This window comes from Chrysemys picta, chromosome 2 (genome assembly GCF_011386835.1).
Source record: "Chrysemys picta bellii isolate R12L10 chromosome 2, ASM1138683v2, whole genome shotgun sequence".
NCBI lineage: Eukaryota > Metazoa > Chordata > Testudines > Emydidae > Chrysemys > Chrysemys picta.
The window spans coordinates 41,474,552-41,491,849 of record NC_088792.1 but is presented as its reverse complement, the minus strand read 5'-3'; the positions used below and the strand labels follow the sequence as shown (position 1 = coordinate 41,491,849).

The window sequence follows — 17,298 nt, the reverse complement described above, 5'->3', positions numbered from 1 at the left end:
TTCTAACTGCTTTGATTATAGCAGTATGGCATCCAGAACTAGCTGGAAAGCATTCAAGCTAATGAGGCAAAAGTTTGTCTTCTTGCAGATGTGATCCATATTTCCACTGAGTCGCAAGTCATTGTCAGCTGTACAGACAGCTCACAAGATTATTCCAATCCAAATAATTTGAAAATAATCTGCTTTTCATATCAAATGGCTTTTGTTAGATATATGGAAGAATTTAATTAAAATCACATTCTTGTGTTTAGATTTTAAGAAATGGCAAAAAGGAGTCATATTTCATTGGTTTAATTCTGAGTGTCGATCAACAGTTTACGTAAGTAAACAAGCAATATCTAGTTTTATTCTATGGAGTCGTTAACATCTTGTATGTAGTGGATTGATTCATAAAGAGACTTGGTAGGGTGCACAATCATCATCAGTGTGTCCCCCCTTGTATCCTGGTGAGCTGTTGCAGTGGTTTTCATCTCCAATGACCCTGTAGGCCTCTGTGTGCAATTCAGCTTTCTGGCTGAGAAGCAGCTAAGTCAAATCCCTTTGGGGTAACAAAAGCTCAAACTAATGTCCCAAAGTCTCTCAACAATCAGCCCTTCCTCAGGGCTCTGTTTTCAATCTCCTTTCTCAGCTACTCGAGAATCTTCTTCCCCAGTTCCAGCTACCTTCCTGAGGTATCTATTCTCCTGCAGACTCTGTCTCAGGCCCCTTCACAGGAGTCACTCTGCTCCATGTGTTTCCGCCCTTCAGACTGAACTCTCTCCCTTTGATGATGCCCCCATGTCCATTAACTTATCACCAGATACCGCTTAGTCAGGCCCCTCTGGCTGAAACGCCACTAATTAATTACAGCATGGATGCAACAGAGGTAACTAATTGGCTATTAACGCCTTTCCAGCTAAGATGGGTTTTCATCCCATCACATGACCCTTAAAAAGGAGTTATAAAAATGGTTTGAGGTACTTATGTTATGTGTTGAAAGGTAAACTCAGTGAGTTTAATTATGTTTTAAATTACCTGCATCTTAATGAAGGTTTTTTTTATTGGGAATGTAAGTGCTATGAATACAGAGATAATCACCATGCAAAATAAAATGTATACTGTATTCTTTACCTTATGTGCAGAGATGTAGTTACCTTTAATCCTAATGGAAGTTGAGCCTAACATCACATATGCAAAGTAGTGAATATACTTATACACTTGTGATATTTCTATCAAATGATTTCTATAATAAAACAAATTGATTTGCATCGTTTCTTTTGTAAAAACAAAGTATAATTTAACCAGTAATTACTAGGCTATTTGTTTTTTTAGCTGGATGGATGGAAGCCCAGTGCACTACGTAGCCTGGGCAAAGCATGAGCCAAACTATGCAAATGCTGAAGAAAATTGTGTGGTCATGTATAAAAGCTTTGGTGAGCTACACATTTTGACATTTGTATACGTGTTTGTGTGGCTATATTTTCCCCATATGTTTGTTAACCGGCTTCCCCTCTTTTTATATGTAGAAAAGATAACTTGGGAAAAAACAATGTACCCATAATAAAAGATTCTCACTCTTGGGGGTTATATCCCACCCAGGCAAATGCAGAGTTGGGCAAAAGTGTAAGCTAAAAAGTGATGAATGGAACCAGGCATGCAGGGCAATCCAGCCCACTTTAAAAAGTTTACAGCTCTGCAGACAAATAGGGCAAAATCCAGGCCCCACTGAAGTTGATGGGAGTTTTGCCATTGACTTCACTGGGGCCAGGATTTCACCCCCCAGTTGGTAACCAGAGTAAGGCTGGCCAAAGAATGGGGAACATAGTTAAGTGCCTAATATGCATGTGGAGGTTTGTGTTTCCGTCTCTTTTTTTAGTTGGAGCTCATGAGAATAAGGAAATGGGTGCTCAAAAGCTTGAAACTTTGGCTGAGAGTACAGGCTGACAGTACATTAATTGCTTAACTGTACATCTCCCCCACATAGTCTCTGTTCCCACTTATGCTGGATTCCAGATACCTAAACTGTGCATCACCCAAGGATTAGCAGGCTCAAAGCCTTTGTGCAAGCATTGCAGGTGGGATGTAGTTAATAAACTTTCCAAGTACAGGAACTAGTGACTGTAGACTTGACACACAGTCTGTGGCATTCCCAGGGGGAATAAAAACATGGGGAGGTGATAGATTTTCACCAGAAATGTCAAACTCGTCCAATGGCTTATTTTCTATATTTAAATTGCTTTTAGGTTTGTGGAATGATATCAACTGTGGTAATCCAAATGCCTTTATCTGTGAAAGGCATGGTAGTGGTACTGTAAATGCAACATTTGCTGTGACAGCACCTTCTCCTCCAGGAGGGTGTCCTGAAAGTTGGCTTTTGTTTAGAAATAAGGTATGGTAGCAAACATCTACAATACATTGCATTTATCATAAGAATAAGGGAAATTCAGATCTGAATTTGAACACTATATATTATAGTTAATACAACTCAATTAGCTTCTATTTTCTTTTGCTTATAAAGTAAATATCTGACTTTTTCCCCCCAGTGTTACAAAATTTTTGGCTCCAGATATGAAGATAGAGTTATGTGGATTCCTGCACGTAGAACTTGTGAAAAGTTTGGAGGAAACCTGGCTAGCATACCTAATGAGCAAGTGCAAGGTACAGTACATAGACCCTTTAGGGATTAGATGAGACAACAATCAATTCCTGCAAAGAAAAGCGTGCCAAAATAGGGGAGTGTGTATTATACTATCTCTTCCTGTTATTGTTTAGGTGAAAGAATTAATGAACCTTCCTTCTAAGAAATATATATATTTTGATAACACATAAAATCCTTTATTATACCAGCCAGGCAGATGGAAGTGGCAAACACCAGGTATATTGGGTGGTGGTGGTAGTTGTGGTGCTAAAAGTTGGTCCCCTGTGCTTACCCCATATTCCCATGCCACACCAAATGGGATGTGTTTAGTCTAGTGGTGTACTGGTTAAAAAAAAAAAAGGCGGGTAAACTAACTGACACTAAACTTAAGCTATGTCTACACTACCACTTATGTTGGTATATCTTATGTCACTCAGGGTACATCTACACTACAGGGGGGAGTCGATTTAAGATACGCAAATTCAGCTACGTGAATAGCGTAGCTGAATTCGACGTATCGCAGCCGACTTACCCCGTTGTGAGGACGGCGGCAAAATCGACTTCTGCGGCTTTCTGTCGGCGGTGCTTACTACCACCTCCCCTGGTGGAGTAAGAGCGCCGATTCGGGGATCGATTGTCGCGTCCCAACGGGACACGATAAATCGATCCCCGAGAGGTCGATTTCTACCCGCCGATTCAGGCGGGTAGTATAGACCTAGCCTCAGAGGTGTGAATAAGACACCCTCCCCGAGCCACCAACCTAAGCACCGGTATGAACAGCGCTATGTTGGTGGGAGAGCTACACCAGAGAGCTTATAGCAGCTCAGCTGCATCGGTGTAGCCTCTAGTGTAGCCATAGCCTGAGAGAGACAAGGTGGGTGAGGTCATATCTTTTATTCCTCCAACTTTTCTTGCTGAAAGAGATGAGCTTTTGAGCTTCACAGAGCTCTTCTTGTGATCCAGTAAAAGATATTAACTCTACATATCGTTATTCTGGAAGGTGTTAATGGGTGCCATCAAGTGGATGTCTGATCTATAGACAAATACAGACCTGTTTAAAGTGGATGGGTGTGCTAAGCATCCTTCTTTCAGGCTCAATGAAAGGAACAAATAAGCCCCCTTCATATAGTGATAGCTGGAAACAATAAGAGTCTGCTGGCCAAGGCACTAGGCAACATGGCAAATCCTGGGAGTGATTGCAAACACAGTGGCTAGAGGATTGACTGAGCTGTGTGAATGGGCACCTGGTTATATGGGTCTGTGAGAAAGAAAGATGGCAGCTTGATAACCTGGACAGCCCAGGTTACTGAAACACCATCTTTCCTTCTGGAGCTGGCCTAGAAGCAGAAGAGGTGGAGGAGGCGAGGATGCCATCTCCTCATGCTGTTTCCTTCACATCTTCCACTTCTGGGCCTGCTCCAGAAGGGGAGAAGATGGCTCAGTAATCAGGTTGCCTAGCCACCATCTTTCCTTCTGGAGCAAGGAGCCAGGTCTGAGGGTTCCCCCAGGGTCCACCCAGGTTACCAACCTGCCATGTCACATTCCGGAGCCAGGCCTGGGGGATCCCCCTGGGGCCAACCCAGGTTAATAAGCTGCCATTTCTCTTTCTGGAGTAGGGAGCTGGGTCCCGAGAATATTTTCAATTTTTTCTCCTACGTGGGGGGCTCCACCCCCAGGCTCCAAAGGAAGGAGAAGAGATCCAGAGATCCTTGGACACGGGACTCACTGGCAAGATACGCTTGGAAGTACTGTGCATGGAAACTACCTGTTGCTGTTGGTTTCTACTGTGCTCAGGGAAACAGGACTTTGTGTACCTTCTTCATAAATAGACAGGATTACACCAAAGAAACCTCTGACTTGTGTCCTCAATTTCTCCTCCTAATGGAAAAAAATCCTGAATTTTGGCTAACTGCTCGGGCCAAGGGGCAACCATACACCTCTACCCCGATATAACGCAACCCAATGTAACACGAATTCTGATATAACGCGGTAAAGCAGTGCGCCGGGGGGAGCAGGGCTGCACACTCCAGTGGATCAAAGCAAGTTCGATATAACGCGGTTTCACCTATAACGCGGTAAGATTTTTTGGCTCCCGAGGACAGCGTTATATCGGGGTAGAGGTGTATTAATCGCAACTGTTTGAATACAAGACCAACTTCATGCACCATTCACCTGCCCCTACTGCCATTCATGTTCATCCTTAAATGTAGTGTGTTACGGTGCTATCCACTATGGGGCGTCTCAGGGTGCCTTGCCATGCTAGGGAACTTTTAGTGCACCATAGCAGTGTACATAGAGTGAGGTAATGTGCAGCAAGCTGCCACACTGAAGAAACACATTCTGGTTTGTTGTGCACTAACTCACCATGTAGTCACTGAATTCGGATACATGGATGTTAAATTCAAGCGCATGAGTGAACAACAATATGAGCAGGCAGGACTTGGTAGATTTTCAGTGCCCTTAGATATGGTGCCCTGCTTTGCCCTTACCCGTGTTTCTCCACAGATCCAGGCCTTTTGCCCTCTGAGCCTTTTCCCAGCCAAGAGCCTGGACCCATGGTTCTGGCCCAATTCTGCTCTGCCAGATACTAATGTAAAGATGTAAAATGTTGCATTTACAAGATTATTTAAAATTAAATAATTAAGCAGATTTTGTTTGTTTGTTGTAATTGTGCCCTAATTCTGGACATGCTGGCATCTTCCTTGATTAGAGGAAGGCATGTGCCAGGTTTCTTTCCCTTCCTTCCTCATGCATCTTCCTTTCCTATAAACATTTATTTGGCTTTATTCCAGCTTTCCTCACTTACCACTTAAAAGATGCCAAAACTGATACCTGGATTGGATTGAATGATATAAATTCTGAGCTCAACTTTGTTTGGGCAGATGGAAGTGGTGTCTACTACACCAACTGGATTGCAGGTTCACCTGTAGTTGGAGAAATCATCCTATATGATTCTCTGCGGCCAGAGACTGGCAACAATCTGCTTCAGGTAAACATTAATTCGAGATTTCCAATAAACATTCCATGCATCTGAAGAAGTTGTTTTTTACCCACGAAAGCTTATGCCCAAATAAATCTATTAGTCTTTAAGGTGCCACCTCGTTGTTTTAATAAACTCATTGGAGAAGGCAATCCAATTTTAAATAACCTGCTCAATTTACTTCTTATGTAGGCGTCTTTGTTTTGCCAGTGTTCATGGCTGTTGCATTTGGGAATAGAATGGCAATACTGCAAGGGTCAGGTCTTCTGTTGATGTAATAGGAAAGTTTAAATGGTGGCTTTCATCACTCCCCTATTTCTCATATAAGAACAAAGTCAATTTTGCAAGGATGTTCTAAAACGTTGTAGGAGAGATGGGCTGACTTCAGTCACAAGGATACAAGAGGAAACTATTAGCTATTTGTTTTGGAGAACATTTTTGAATGTATTACTGACATAAAAAGAGATACCATCTGTTTTGAAAGAGCTTCTGGGTAACAAAAAGAGAAGATGTATCTATGGAGATGGGAAGAGACCACATGTATTCGACTTTTAGTTTACTTCCAATCTTTTTAAAGAATAGTTAGTTTGAAGATATTTCAGTGTCAATAGACATTTCTGAAGTAGCACTGGTAGAAATTAGAAACTGGCAATCAGGCTCATTGTTTAATGGTGAGTTAACACTTGGAAAATCCTCATGCATCCCTGCCAACATTTGAAATAAAAATTAGTATATTTTAATTAACACAATTTTGCATACACTTGCACAAATACACATTATTTGCATTGACATATTGCCTATTTACCCCTCTTATATCCATTCCCTGCATTCAAAACTTACATTTTCACACCACTCTATTCCCAGCCTTTCCGCCTACCCACAGACACATTCTCCATACCCAACTTACTCCACGCCTCTCCCAATTTCCTCTGCATTTACCCATCCATTTATTCTTTGCATGCACACACATCCGGTACCTGCCCCTGATTGTTAGCTGCTATGGAATCTTTCCCTTCCTCAGTAAAACAGGACAAATGATCAAAAATAAAAGGAGAGTGTAAAATGAAGGAATATGTCATTCTTATTATTTTTGTTTGCTACCAATTTATTCACCTTCTGATCCTCCCTCTCACCCGCATCCCCTCTCCACATACACACACTTTACACATTTTTGAAATTGAGTGTAAATTATCTATTATGCTATCTTTAACCTGTGGGGTTTTTATTTAAAATATCTGAGTTTTTACCAGTCTGGTCATATGATTTGTCCTTCCCTCTTTGTGAACATTATTAACCAAAGACCTAACTAAATAGGAGATAGAATGGTCCTGATTGTGCTGTGAAATGTAATTGGTAACAAGTAAAGCTGATGGCGTGACAGAATGTTTATAGTCCTATTTTAGTACATTTGCTTTTTGTATTTAATTCTCTTCTCAAGAATAGTAGTATCTCTCCAGAATAATAAAAAAAAATGTGAAACTGATAAGCAGGCAGAGGCTAGACCTGGGGAAGTAGCTGCACTGAAACAGCCCCTAGGAATAGCAACTACCTGTAATGGAATGCCACCTGGGAGAAGGTGTTGCTGGATGTAAATTACACACCAAATACCAGCAGAATTCAAATGTGCAAGAATACAGGGACTGAAACTGCCCAGAGCTATAGCTCCAGAAGGAGGAAAAGGCTTTCTTTGTTGTTGCTGACATTTTTTTAGTAATTCATATATGCTTTTTTCCCATAGCTGGATTGTGTTGTTGTGAAAACAGGTCCTTTTGATAAGATAGGACAATGGAAGGATGAACCGTGTTTTGAAGACAGAGGATTTATATGCCAGATGGACAGTGGTGAGCTCTGTTTCACTAGTTTTGCAAACTAAAAACACATTAAAAACTCATTTTGCAATTGTTTGTGGATTAAACGTGGTTCGTATGCACTGTAGATCAATCCCGTTCTTAAGTTATATGAATTTCTCTGCCTCAATGATACTAGTGCACTCCATAAAAATAAACATATATGGTCACATGTTCTCCTCTTTCCCGTGCCACAGAAGGGAGCATTCAGAGTAACATTTTGCAAAATCTGTCCAGATGTCTCTTTGTGCGTAAGCCATGAGTACATGGCATGGTCCCTGAAGCAGACATTGTACCACTGGAATGGAACCAAGGGGCAGGAGTATTGCAGTCCCTAATTATTCATCCTTTCTCCAAACATTTGGAACCATGAGGGCACATGAATGTGGCTTCAATAGTCTCAGCTTTTTGAAGGTTTTTGACTTTAACATTTAGAGTGTTTTGTGTTTGCATCCTTAAGAGAGTGGATCTGCGTAAGTTTTTGCAAAAAAAAAATCTAAATGATAGTGAAAGCAACTAAGAATTGGAATACTACTTTTCTTTTTTTGTTTTACCACGTGGGGATGTTATTGCTAATGCTAAGGGTGTAATGCAGTGGCACTTGTTTGATCTAGGCATGGTCTGTGCCAATGTTATGTAAAGTTCCATAGCAACTGGAGTATACCTCATGGTGGGTCTATAACAGTCCTACTAGTCCTGATCTTCTCTTGAGCAGCAACATCTAATTATATCTAATTTAGTTGTGGATCTGTATTGGATTAGGGAAATGGTACCAAACTCACTCTCGCTTTTGGCCTACCCAGGTATGAATTCAAAATTGTAGATGTAAACCACTACTGCATTACTCCACTTTGCTCACCATGCCACCCTCCCCAGCCTGAAAATGCAGTTTTCAGTCAGAAGTGTTCACTGCTGTTTGGAAAATATCAATTTCTCATGAATGTTCAGTGAGGAAGATTTTTCATTAATAATTAATGCTACACTACTTACGTTCTGAAGACTGCAGATGCTTGTTGTTCACTGGTATAAGATAAATCTATGCACCCAAAGTTTATCTTTGCATGTTTTGTTTTGTTTTTGTGCTACAGACCCTAAACTGTCTCATTCCCCAACAATTCCAGCCTCTGACTTTACCCATTGTGGTGATAGTAGCTATTTAGTCATCCGTTCCAAAATGAAGTGGGAAGAGGCACAAAAAAACTGCCAGGAGAAATCCTCAGAACTTGCCAGTATTTTAGATCCCTATAGCCAAGCATTTCTGTGGCTCCAGGTGTTAGAGTATGGGGAGCCTGTATGGATTGGTCTTAACAGCAATGTGGTAAGAACAACAAATATGTTGCTGCTTCTCCAGGTAATATTAGAACTTGTATTCCCTTTTTAAATGGTAGGAGCATCTATTATCACAAGACTGTTTTAGCTGCACTCATTATGGTCTCACACTGAGCATCTGAAACCTCTATGAAATCCTGTCAGAATGCAAGGGTGAGACCAGCAAGACATGAAGATGAGGGAGGCTACAGGAAAGGTGGAGGAGACAAGCAACAGGCAGCTATGGGTACAAGGTGTGGTGGAAAGACAAAGCCATAGTAATGGGAAAAGGGGGAAACATAGAGGAGAGCTGAGCAGCGAAGCAGTGAGTGAGGGCAGCCCTTGAAAGACTTGGTAGGTAAAGAAGCAGAGTGTGGAAAAAGAAGACCCACAGAAGTGGAGGTAGGGGCTGAAGACCAGCAGCAGGTAGAAGAGGTCCTTTTTCTTTATACCAGTTCTTAAACTTAGCAAACAGTAGTTTAAACCCTTCCTTCTCTGTTGTGTATTTGTTTATCCCAGTGGGTAGCTCTGCAATGACACCACATCTAAGGTTCCCTAATGGCTACTTAAAAAAAATTCCCAATGTAGAATCTTTTGGATTGTTTCTGAAATATACAATTTACAACTTATCAGCTTCCTAAAGAATTTCAGCTATAAGGGCTGAAACCTACCGTTTTTATTCTTTTATAACCTACTTTATTATTCTAACATATCTGTTCAGCATACTTTCCCCCCTCGTACAGTGCCATAGTCATGTAGGTCCTATATGAATAATAAATTTACAATATGACATTATTAATCTTATTATTCCTGTGCTGCGGACAAGAGGTGCTCACTAGTACACTTCAAATTTTAAATTATATATAGATACTAAACTACTTCAATACTATGGAATGCTATAATTATGCTAAAAGCCACCCTTGAATTGATTTTGCTTCCAGACCAATGGCAATTACAAATGGATCGATAAATGGAGAATGGGGTATTCTAAGTGGGCCAGTGAGGAACCAAAGCAGACAGTAGCTTGCATCTATCTAGACCTTGATGGAACCTGGAAGACAGCATCTTGTGATCAAAAATACTTCTCTGTCTGTAAACAGTCTGATGGTAAGCAATAAAATTTAACAGTTTACATTGGGGAGCTTGGAAATTCATTTAAGTTCACTGACAAGTTGTATTATAAGCATTCGGAAAAGATACTTGTCTTCCTTTCTTGAAAGAACCCAATCCTAAACCATAATACAAGATTTAGAGGCTATCAAGTTCTAAAAACTCAAAATTCTTCCCAGAAGTTTACTCTTAAGGTCACTTTGCAGTTCCTTTGGACCTGAGCAATCATCATACTCTACACATAGGCTATTTAAGCATCTGACAAGGGTGATGGAGAAGAATACTCTGAATGACCTTGCGAATTGCAAGCGAACGCAAACGTTTCTTCAAAATAAACGTTTTTTTCATTGATTAAATGTTTTATTGTATGAGTTCCTGGACATAAATAAAACCATAGTGCTTTGCAGTGAGGGACAATATTAATAGTTATGTTTAGTTTTTTGGGTTTTGGGTTTTTTTTTACACAACTAAATGTTTGGTTTTTCAAAAAAAAATTAAAGTAAAATTTTTTTGGGGGAAAGGAATTTTTTGGCATATTTGAAAGTTTTCACTGTAAAATTGTGTGGAAATTCCCACCTTCTCTCAGCTTTTTACTGTTTCCCCCCACTGAATAGGTCAGAGGAAAAGTTAAAAAGGTGAGAGAGAAAGTAACGCTTTTACTTTAAAGTCTTGTTATGAAAAGTTTTCATTTTTAACAGTAACACTTCCTTTGCACTTTTTAATTTTCATTTTAAGTGAGAGAAGATCATTTTTTTTCCAGTGGAAAAAAATATAAAATGAGTTTTCCCCACGTAGTTTTTTTTTTTTTTAAATCACCATACCCTCTCCCCCCCACCAAAAAATAAATAAATAAAAATACCTCAAATCAAAAACCCTTGAAGAACAAAAAAACAATGTATACCTTTTCTAGTTATTTTTATCATCTATCTACGTGGCCCATTTAATCACTCTGCAAAATAAAATAATAAAAATAAAATAAATAATATGGGCCTAATTACCCCTTGCAACTGGAAAACCCATTCATTTAGATAAGTAAGTTTTATTGTGATTTCAGGATTTTAAACTTCATCTAAAAAAATAATTACAATCTCCCTAACAAAATTCGAGAAGTTGGGATAGATGGTTTAGTTTTGTGTCATTAGTATATAATGGAAAAGCCAGGTTGGTTGTGGTTTCACAAAATCTTGTCAGACCATTCATAAAAGTAATATAGTTTCTGTGGTCCAGCATCTCCCACAATTTTGTACGTCTGGGCTGCTTTTCTCTCTCTGCAGTTCAAATAGAAGCACTCCTTTTGCTCCTCATTCTCAGAGATGTACCAGGAAACAAAAGATTCCCCTAGAGAAAATACTGGAATTAAGGTCTGAGGGGGAAGTTCAGAGGGATCTCAGCCCCCCCACCCCATCCCACTGAATGACAGATTGCGTAGGCCTCCACCCAGAGCTGAAGCTAGGGGACAGGATTTCCTACTTCAGAGAGGAATGATTTTCATTGACCACAGCCAAGTAAATAGTGAGCCAGGGATACTCCCACAAGCCAATACTCTCACATGCCATCATCTCCAGAGATCCATTAAAACACAATCTGATCCAGAATAAAAATCTCATCTTCTGGATATGGGAGTGATAAAAAGTATTTTCTCAGAAGAAAGATTCTCTGGGTTCTACTCCATCATCTTCTTAATTATACAGAAACTCATGGGGGGGGGTGGGTGGTATCAGAGCCATTCTCAACCTCCAAAGGCTGAAGAAGTGGATGAAAATGGTGGTGATGATAACAACCAGAGTCAGGTCATAGGGAACTCACCTATACCCCTTCCTGGACAACATCCTGATCAGAGCTCCATTGCAATCAGCAGCACACAGGATCACGTCTAGGATATTGAACTTCCTCCAGGCACAAGGCTTCATCATCAGGAATTTATTTTCTTGCAGAGCCCCAGGAGACCTGCTATAGCACTATACCTCCAACTGCTATGTCATGTACATGGATCACACATCATAAATCTTTAAGCCTTCATACTAAAGGTGTGGGATCACTCCCTGGAACACAAGAGATCAAGTACGGGTTCCAGCACAGGTGTTCAACACTTTACAGTGGTGGTCAGCCCATTACATTGTCCACAAAGGCATGCCCATCTGCCTTCCAGATCTTTTAGTTTTCACAATCAATGCCAGCCTCAAGGACTGGCAAGCTCCCTTGGAAATCCAAACAGCCTAGGGCATATGGAACCAGGAAGAAAAGGCTCACAGAATGAACCTCCTAGAGCTGAGAGTGGTGAAGCTAGTTCTTCAAAGATTCCAGCCCACCCTAAGGAGGAACCATGTCGTGACTACAGTCACATATTTAAACAACCAAGGGGGAAGTCTGGCACTACAAACGAAAGCAATGGAAATAATAATGTGGGCAGAACAGTTCCTCCTTTCCCTCAGTGATTCACGTCAAAAGGTGCAGGGTCAACACCTCCAAGTGTTGCCTGAATCAGGTTTTCAATCTCATTGTTCAGATGTTCGGCCTCCCTTCAAACAATCTGTTCTCAAATAGTATTAACAAAAAGAGGCCAAAATACTTCACAAGAGAGGCAGATCCCAGATCCATGGAGACAGATACTTTATTGCACAGTTGGCTGCAGGGCCTACTTAGCGCATTTTCACCCGTGCCACTATTGGGGACCATGGTCCAGAAAATACAATGAGAACAGGCGATGGTAATACTGATAACTCCTCACTGACCAAGGAAACCTTGGTTCTCAAACCTGATAGAGCTGACACTGGACCCCCATTCCAGCTTCAATGGAGACCAAACATCCTCTTGCAAGGTCCTCTTCTTCATCTGGACCTGAAACGGCTTCAGCTAACAGCCTGGCTATTGAGAGGGAAGTACTAGAAGGTCCCATTCTGTCCTCCAGTTTTAAGACATTGCTTTCATCTAGGAGAGTATCAACACAAAAACACTCTGTCTGAGCCAGATTCAACAATTGGTTCCAAGAGCACAAGGTATCCCAGAAATCCAGGAATTCCAACCATTCTTGACTTTCTAAGAACGCATAGACAGAGACCTTCAGCCCAGCACCATTGTACATCAGCTCTTTGCACCATTGTACATTCATCCCAGCACTATTGTCTGCTCTTAGTAGCATGCTATTCACAGGATTCTTTGGCTCCTTGTCAGACAATCCAGAGGTAGCCGGATTCCTCCAGTCTAATTAGCCAGACTGACAGTCAATCCACTCTTCCCAAAATGAAACCTTCTACTAGTGTTGAGGACTCTGACAAGCCATCTCTCTGAGCCTCTTACTTCAATGTCAGCCTTTTATTTATCCATTAAAACTTGTTTTTTAGTATCTGTCGTATGTGCCAGACAAGGTTTGGGGCTGACAGCCTTATCTATACCAGAGCCGTACTACATGTTCCACAAGGAAAAGCTGATGCTCAGGACATCAGAATCCTTTCTTCCCAAGGTAAATTCCTCCTTCCATACTTCCCAAGAGGTTGTGCTTCCTTTCTTCTGTCCAAAATGACAACATCCAAAGGAAAATGTGTCACACCATAGATGTCCGAAGACAACATCCAGTGGAAAATGTGTCACACCAGAGATGTCCAAAGAGTGTTGAAAATCTCAAGCATACAGAATCCATGAGAAGATTTGGGTCCCTATTTATGTCTTTCCACCCAATATGCCAGAGACTCAGAGCTTCCAAGTCCTCCATAATTAGGTATCTTGACCTATGTATTGTGGAAGCCTACAAATCATTGGAGGTCCCTGTCCCAGAAGGGATCAAGCCGCACTCCAGAAAATCCATAGCATGGACAGAACAAGCAAGTGTGTCCACTTCGGAAATTTGAAAAGCGGCCATTTGGTCTACTGTGAATACCTTTATTATGTACTGCGTGGTGGACCCTCCAACTTCTGCAAAGGCCTCCTTCGTCAGGAAGGTGCTGCAGGTGGTAGCCCTAAAGTAATACAGAACTTTGAGCAAGCTTACAAAAAGGGGGTATTTCTTTCCTACCAAAATTTCACTGCTCACTACTTTCCAGACATCCAGAATTGTGGGAGACACTAGGCTGCATAATGGCGCTTACTGATAATTTCCTTTCTGCTAGCAGTGTTTCCCACGATTCTATCCACTCTGGGTAGCTCATGAGTCAGGGTCATATAAAGTGGTTAGACCATCTTCCTTGGTCTAATGTAGTTATTTTGTTACTTCTAGAATATTTGTTAATAATGCTGTTGTGCAAGTTTTACAGCTCGGGAATAACTCATTGGACAGCAAGCAGCAACAAAGGGGGTATGGTCAGACAATAGAGGCACCAAAACACTGATCTGTCTCTGTGAGCTGCAGAGAGGAGAGCAGCCCAGATGTCCAGAATTGTGGGAGATACTGCCAGAAGAAAGGAAATAATTGGTAAGAAATTTTCTATTCTTAACAGTTATGGCCCCTACTGATTCTCCACAACTCTTTGGAAGATGCCCTGAATCAGAGGAACACAGATCTTGGGTTCATTTCCGCAGTCATTGCTACTACATCGAGTCCTCGTATACAAAAAACTGGGCCCAGGCTTCCCGAGAATGCACTCGATTAGGTGAGTGTCATTTTTTTGTGTGTGTGTTTAAGAGTGAAGACTTAAAACACATGTAAAATAATATTGAAAAAATAGTAATCAAACTTTAGATCATTAAAAAAACAAATTGACTTTTTCAGTGTTAATGCTTTTTATTTATTATATAGATTTCACATAACTTGGACAACAAAACTAGATTGATTAGTTTCACTGTCTAGTTTTCACACATTAGAAATTTCAGAGTTGTTAAGTCACTCAGATCAGGTGAAAGACTCAGTTTTGGGCACCTCCTCCCAAGCTGGTGAGCATCTGCTAGTGGCAGAGAAGGGAAGCTGGGGGAGGGAGGAAGGAAGAAAAGCTCTCTAACCCTCATCTCTATGGGTAAGTCTGGGAGAACTGCTCAAGGATAATAACTCGTAGAGACTCTGCCTAGATGGTAATCCCTAGCCCACCCATGTTTCCTTAATTGTTCCAATATATTTCTGACTTCTAGCCAGATTTTATAACAGATTAAATATCAGACACTATATTTCTGAATGTTTAATAACAATTTAATCTGAAGAGTGGGTACAAAGATTTTCAGTAGCACTGCATATAGTCGCTGGGAAGCAATAACAGTGTTCAGCAAATAGAAAAAATGCAATATACATAGGCATTTTACTGTGCAAGTGTGTTAAAAATAAACCACTAGAATGATTTACACAAATATGTGATTTTGTCACAAGGAAAAGGGTAATTTTACACTAAAAAGCAAAATTCAAGAAGAGCTATATTGTGCCATTGTACAACATGCAGAACTTCCATTCGCTGCAGTGGATGTTTTGTGCAAAAATCAGTGATATGACACAGCCTCAAGAATTAATTGCTTTCAATTGTTCATAAAACTTAGAAAATAAGCTTTTCTCCCAAAAGGCAGATTTTTTTTTTCAGTTATGTCTTGTTAATGCTTTTTTTCAGATGCTACTTTGGCTTCTATAGAAGACCATGCTGAATCCAGCTTTCTGTCACATAGGATAAAGCCACTTGAAAGTAAAACAACCAGCTTTTGGATAGGAATGAGCAAAAATGTGAATGGTAATTTCTTACTTTCAGTAGTCAATAATATAAATAGACGATTATGGTGTCATATTTCATATCTTAGGAAGTTATAACATAAAACAGATATTAAGAGGCAATATTACACATTTTGTAGTATGTGTTTTAATTATTTATGTGTATACAGCACTGTAACTAAAGTGTTTATTAGATGTTTATTAGATGACATCATAACATTTAAAAACCAGTAGGGAACACTTCAACCTCTCTGGTCACTCAGTAACAGACTTAAAGGTGGCAATTTTGCAACAGAAAAGCTTCAAAAACAGATTCCAACGAGAAACTGCTGAACTTGAATTAATATGCAAGCTAGATACCATCAATTTAGGTTTAAATAGAGACTGGGAATGGCTGAGCCATTACACACATTGAATCTATTTCCCATGTTAAGTATCCTCACACCTTCTTGTCAAACTGTCTGTAATGGGCTATCTTGATTATCACTACAAAAGTTTTTAACTCTTAATTAATTAGCCTCTTAGAGTTAGTAGGGCAACTCCCATCTTTTCATGTTCTCTGTATGTGTTTATATATCTCCTTACTATATGTTCCATTCTATGCATCCGATGAAGTGAGCTGTAGCCCACGAAAGCTTAGAGACTAACAAATTTATTTGACCATAAGATGCCACAAGTACTCCTGTTATATTTGAGTTCGGTATTAAAGTTTTAACCCTGTACTGTGCTTTTTGTAAATAAAATTTCTGCTCATTTGAAGATTTTCCTATTGGGAACAATCCAGGTCTAGATTAAAGTGCCAGCCCTATTTAGAAGATGGGCATTTTTTGAATGACTCATTAATCTGTAATAACCAATAGGAATTTAGATCTGCTTGTGAGGAAAACAAGATTTGGGGGGGGTGAAGTCAGAAAGATAAATAGCACACTGAAAATATGGAAGGGAGATAGACAAGATAAATGCTATCTGAGTATGTAAGAAACAAAGACAAATTTTGCCAACAATTATTGTATACGCATATCACAGTTTTTCTTCATACTTAAAATCGAAAATAATTATGTTAATTATGTGCTCTGTTTGGCAATTCCTAATCACTGTAGCTTTCTTAGACATAAGTCGGTAGTTAAGATATTATCCAGTACAACATTCAACTATGATCTGATCTGTCCTGTAAGACACATTTCCCTGAAACCAAAAACTATAAGTAAAATTACTCAATTTTGATGCAGACCAGAGAAGGAGAAAGGCTACTTACTAGTACATTTGATCCAGTAGTGATAGTCTTGGTGATCAAATGAAAGCTTAAAATATCATCTGGTGGCTGACAAATGGAGGAGTCTTTTTCAAACTCTGAGGCTCGATCTGTTGATACTTCTGTTCTGGTATTTTAAATACTTCTAAGCCTTTCAACATGTTCTTTCAGTCTAAACAGTTGACCATGTATTTCCTTTTAACATTAGGTCAATGGTTATGGAGAGACAACACTGCAGTGGATTTTGTCAACTGGAATGAGGAAGAGCCTTCAAGTTATGGTAATGAGAAGTGTGTCGAAATGTATGCATCATCTGGGTACTGGAATGATGCTCAATGTTCTTACAAAAGAGGATATATTTGTAAAAAATCAGAAAGTAAGTGATATTTGCAATATATTGGGGTTATGGTTAATAATGTGTATAATGGGTGTATACATTAAAAGGCATGCTGCATAGTATTATAGCAGAGCACAAGCTCTGCTATAGTCAAGATATATACGTATTACAGATATTGTGTGTGTATTTATTTATATAAAAATATATAAAACCATACACATTGAGGGTGAAGT

At 39.9% G+C, this 17,298-nt stretch overlaps 1 protein-coding gene across 1 annotated transcript in view; it reads left to right on the top strand.

The window, feature by feature from the left end:
- The window catches only part of LOC112058636 (macrophage mannose receptor 1-like), a 53,433-nt gene that overhangs the window by 33,530 nt on the left and 2,605 nt on the right, over positions 1–17,298 (top strand). The window contains exons 18-28 of the mRNA XM_008162794.4: positions 252–319; positions 1,312–1,412; positions 2,223–2,368; positions 2,523–2,637; positions 5,410–5,606; positions 7,336–7,438; positions 8,533–8,762; positions 9,694–9,859; positions 14,293–14,445; positions 15,382–15,498; positions 16,937–17,104. Of these exons, the coding sequence (XP_008161016.2) occupies positions 252–319; positions 1,312–1,412; positions 2,223–2,368; positions 2,523–2,637; positions 5,410–5,606; positions 7,336–7,438; positions 8,533–8,762; positions 9,694–9,859; positions 14,293–14,445; positions 15,382–15,498; positions 16,937–17,104 (1,564 nt within the window). The remainder of the gene's footprint in view (positions 1–251; positions 320–1,311; positions 1,413–2,222; positions 2,369–2,522; positions 2,638–5,409; positions 5,607–7,335; positions 7,439–8,532; positions 8,763–9,693; positions 9,860–14,292; positions 14,446–15,381; positions 15,499–16,936; positions 17,105–17,298) is intronic.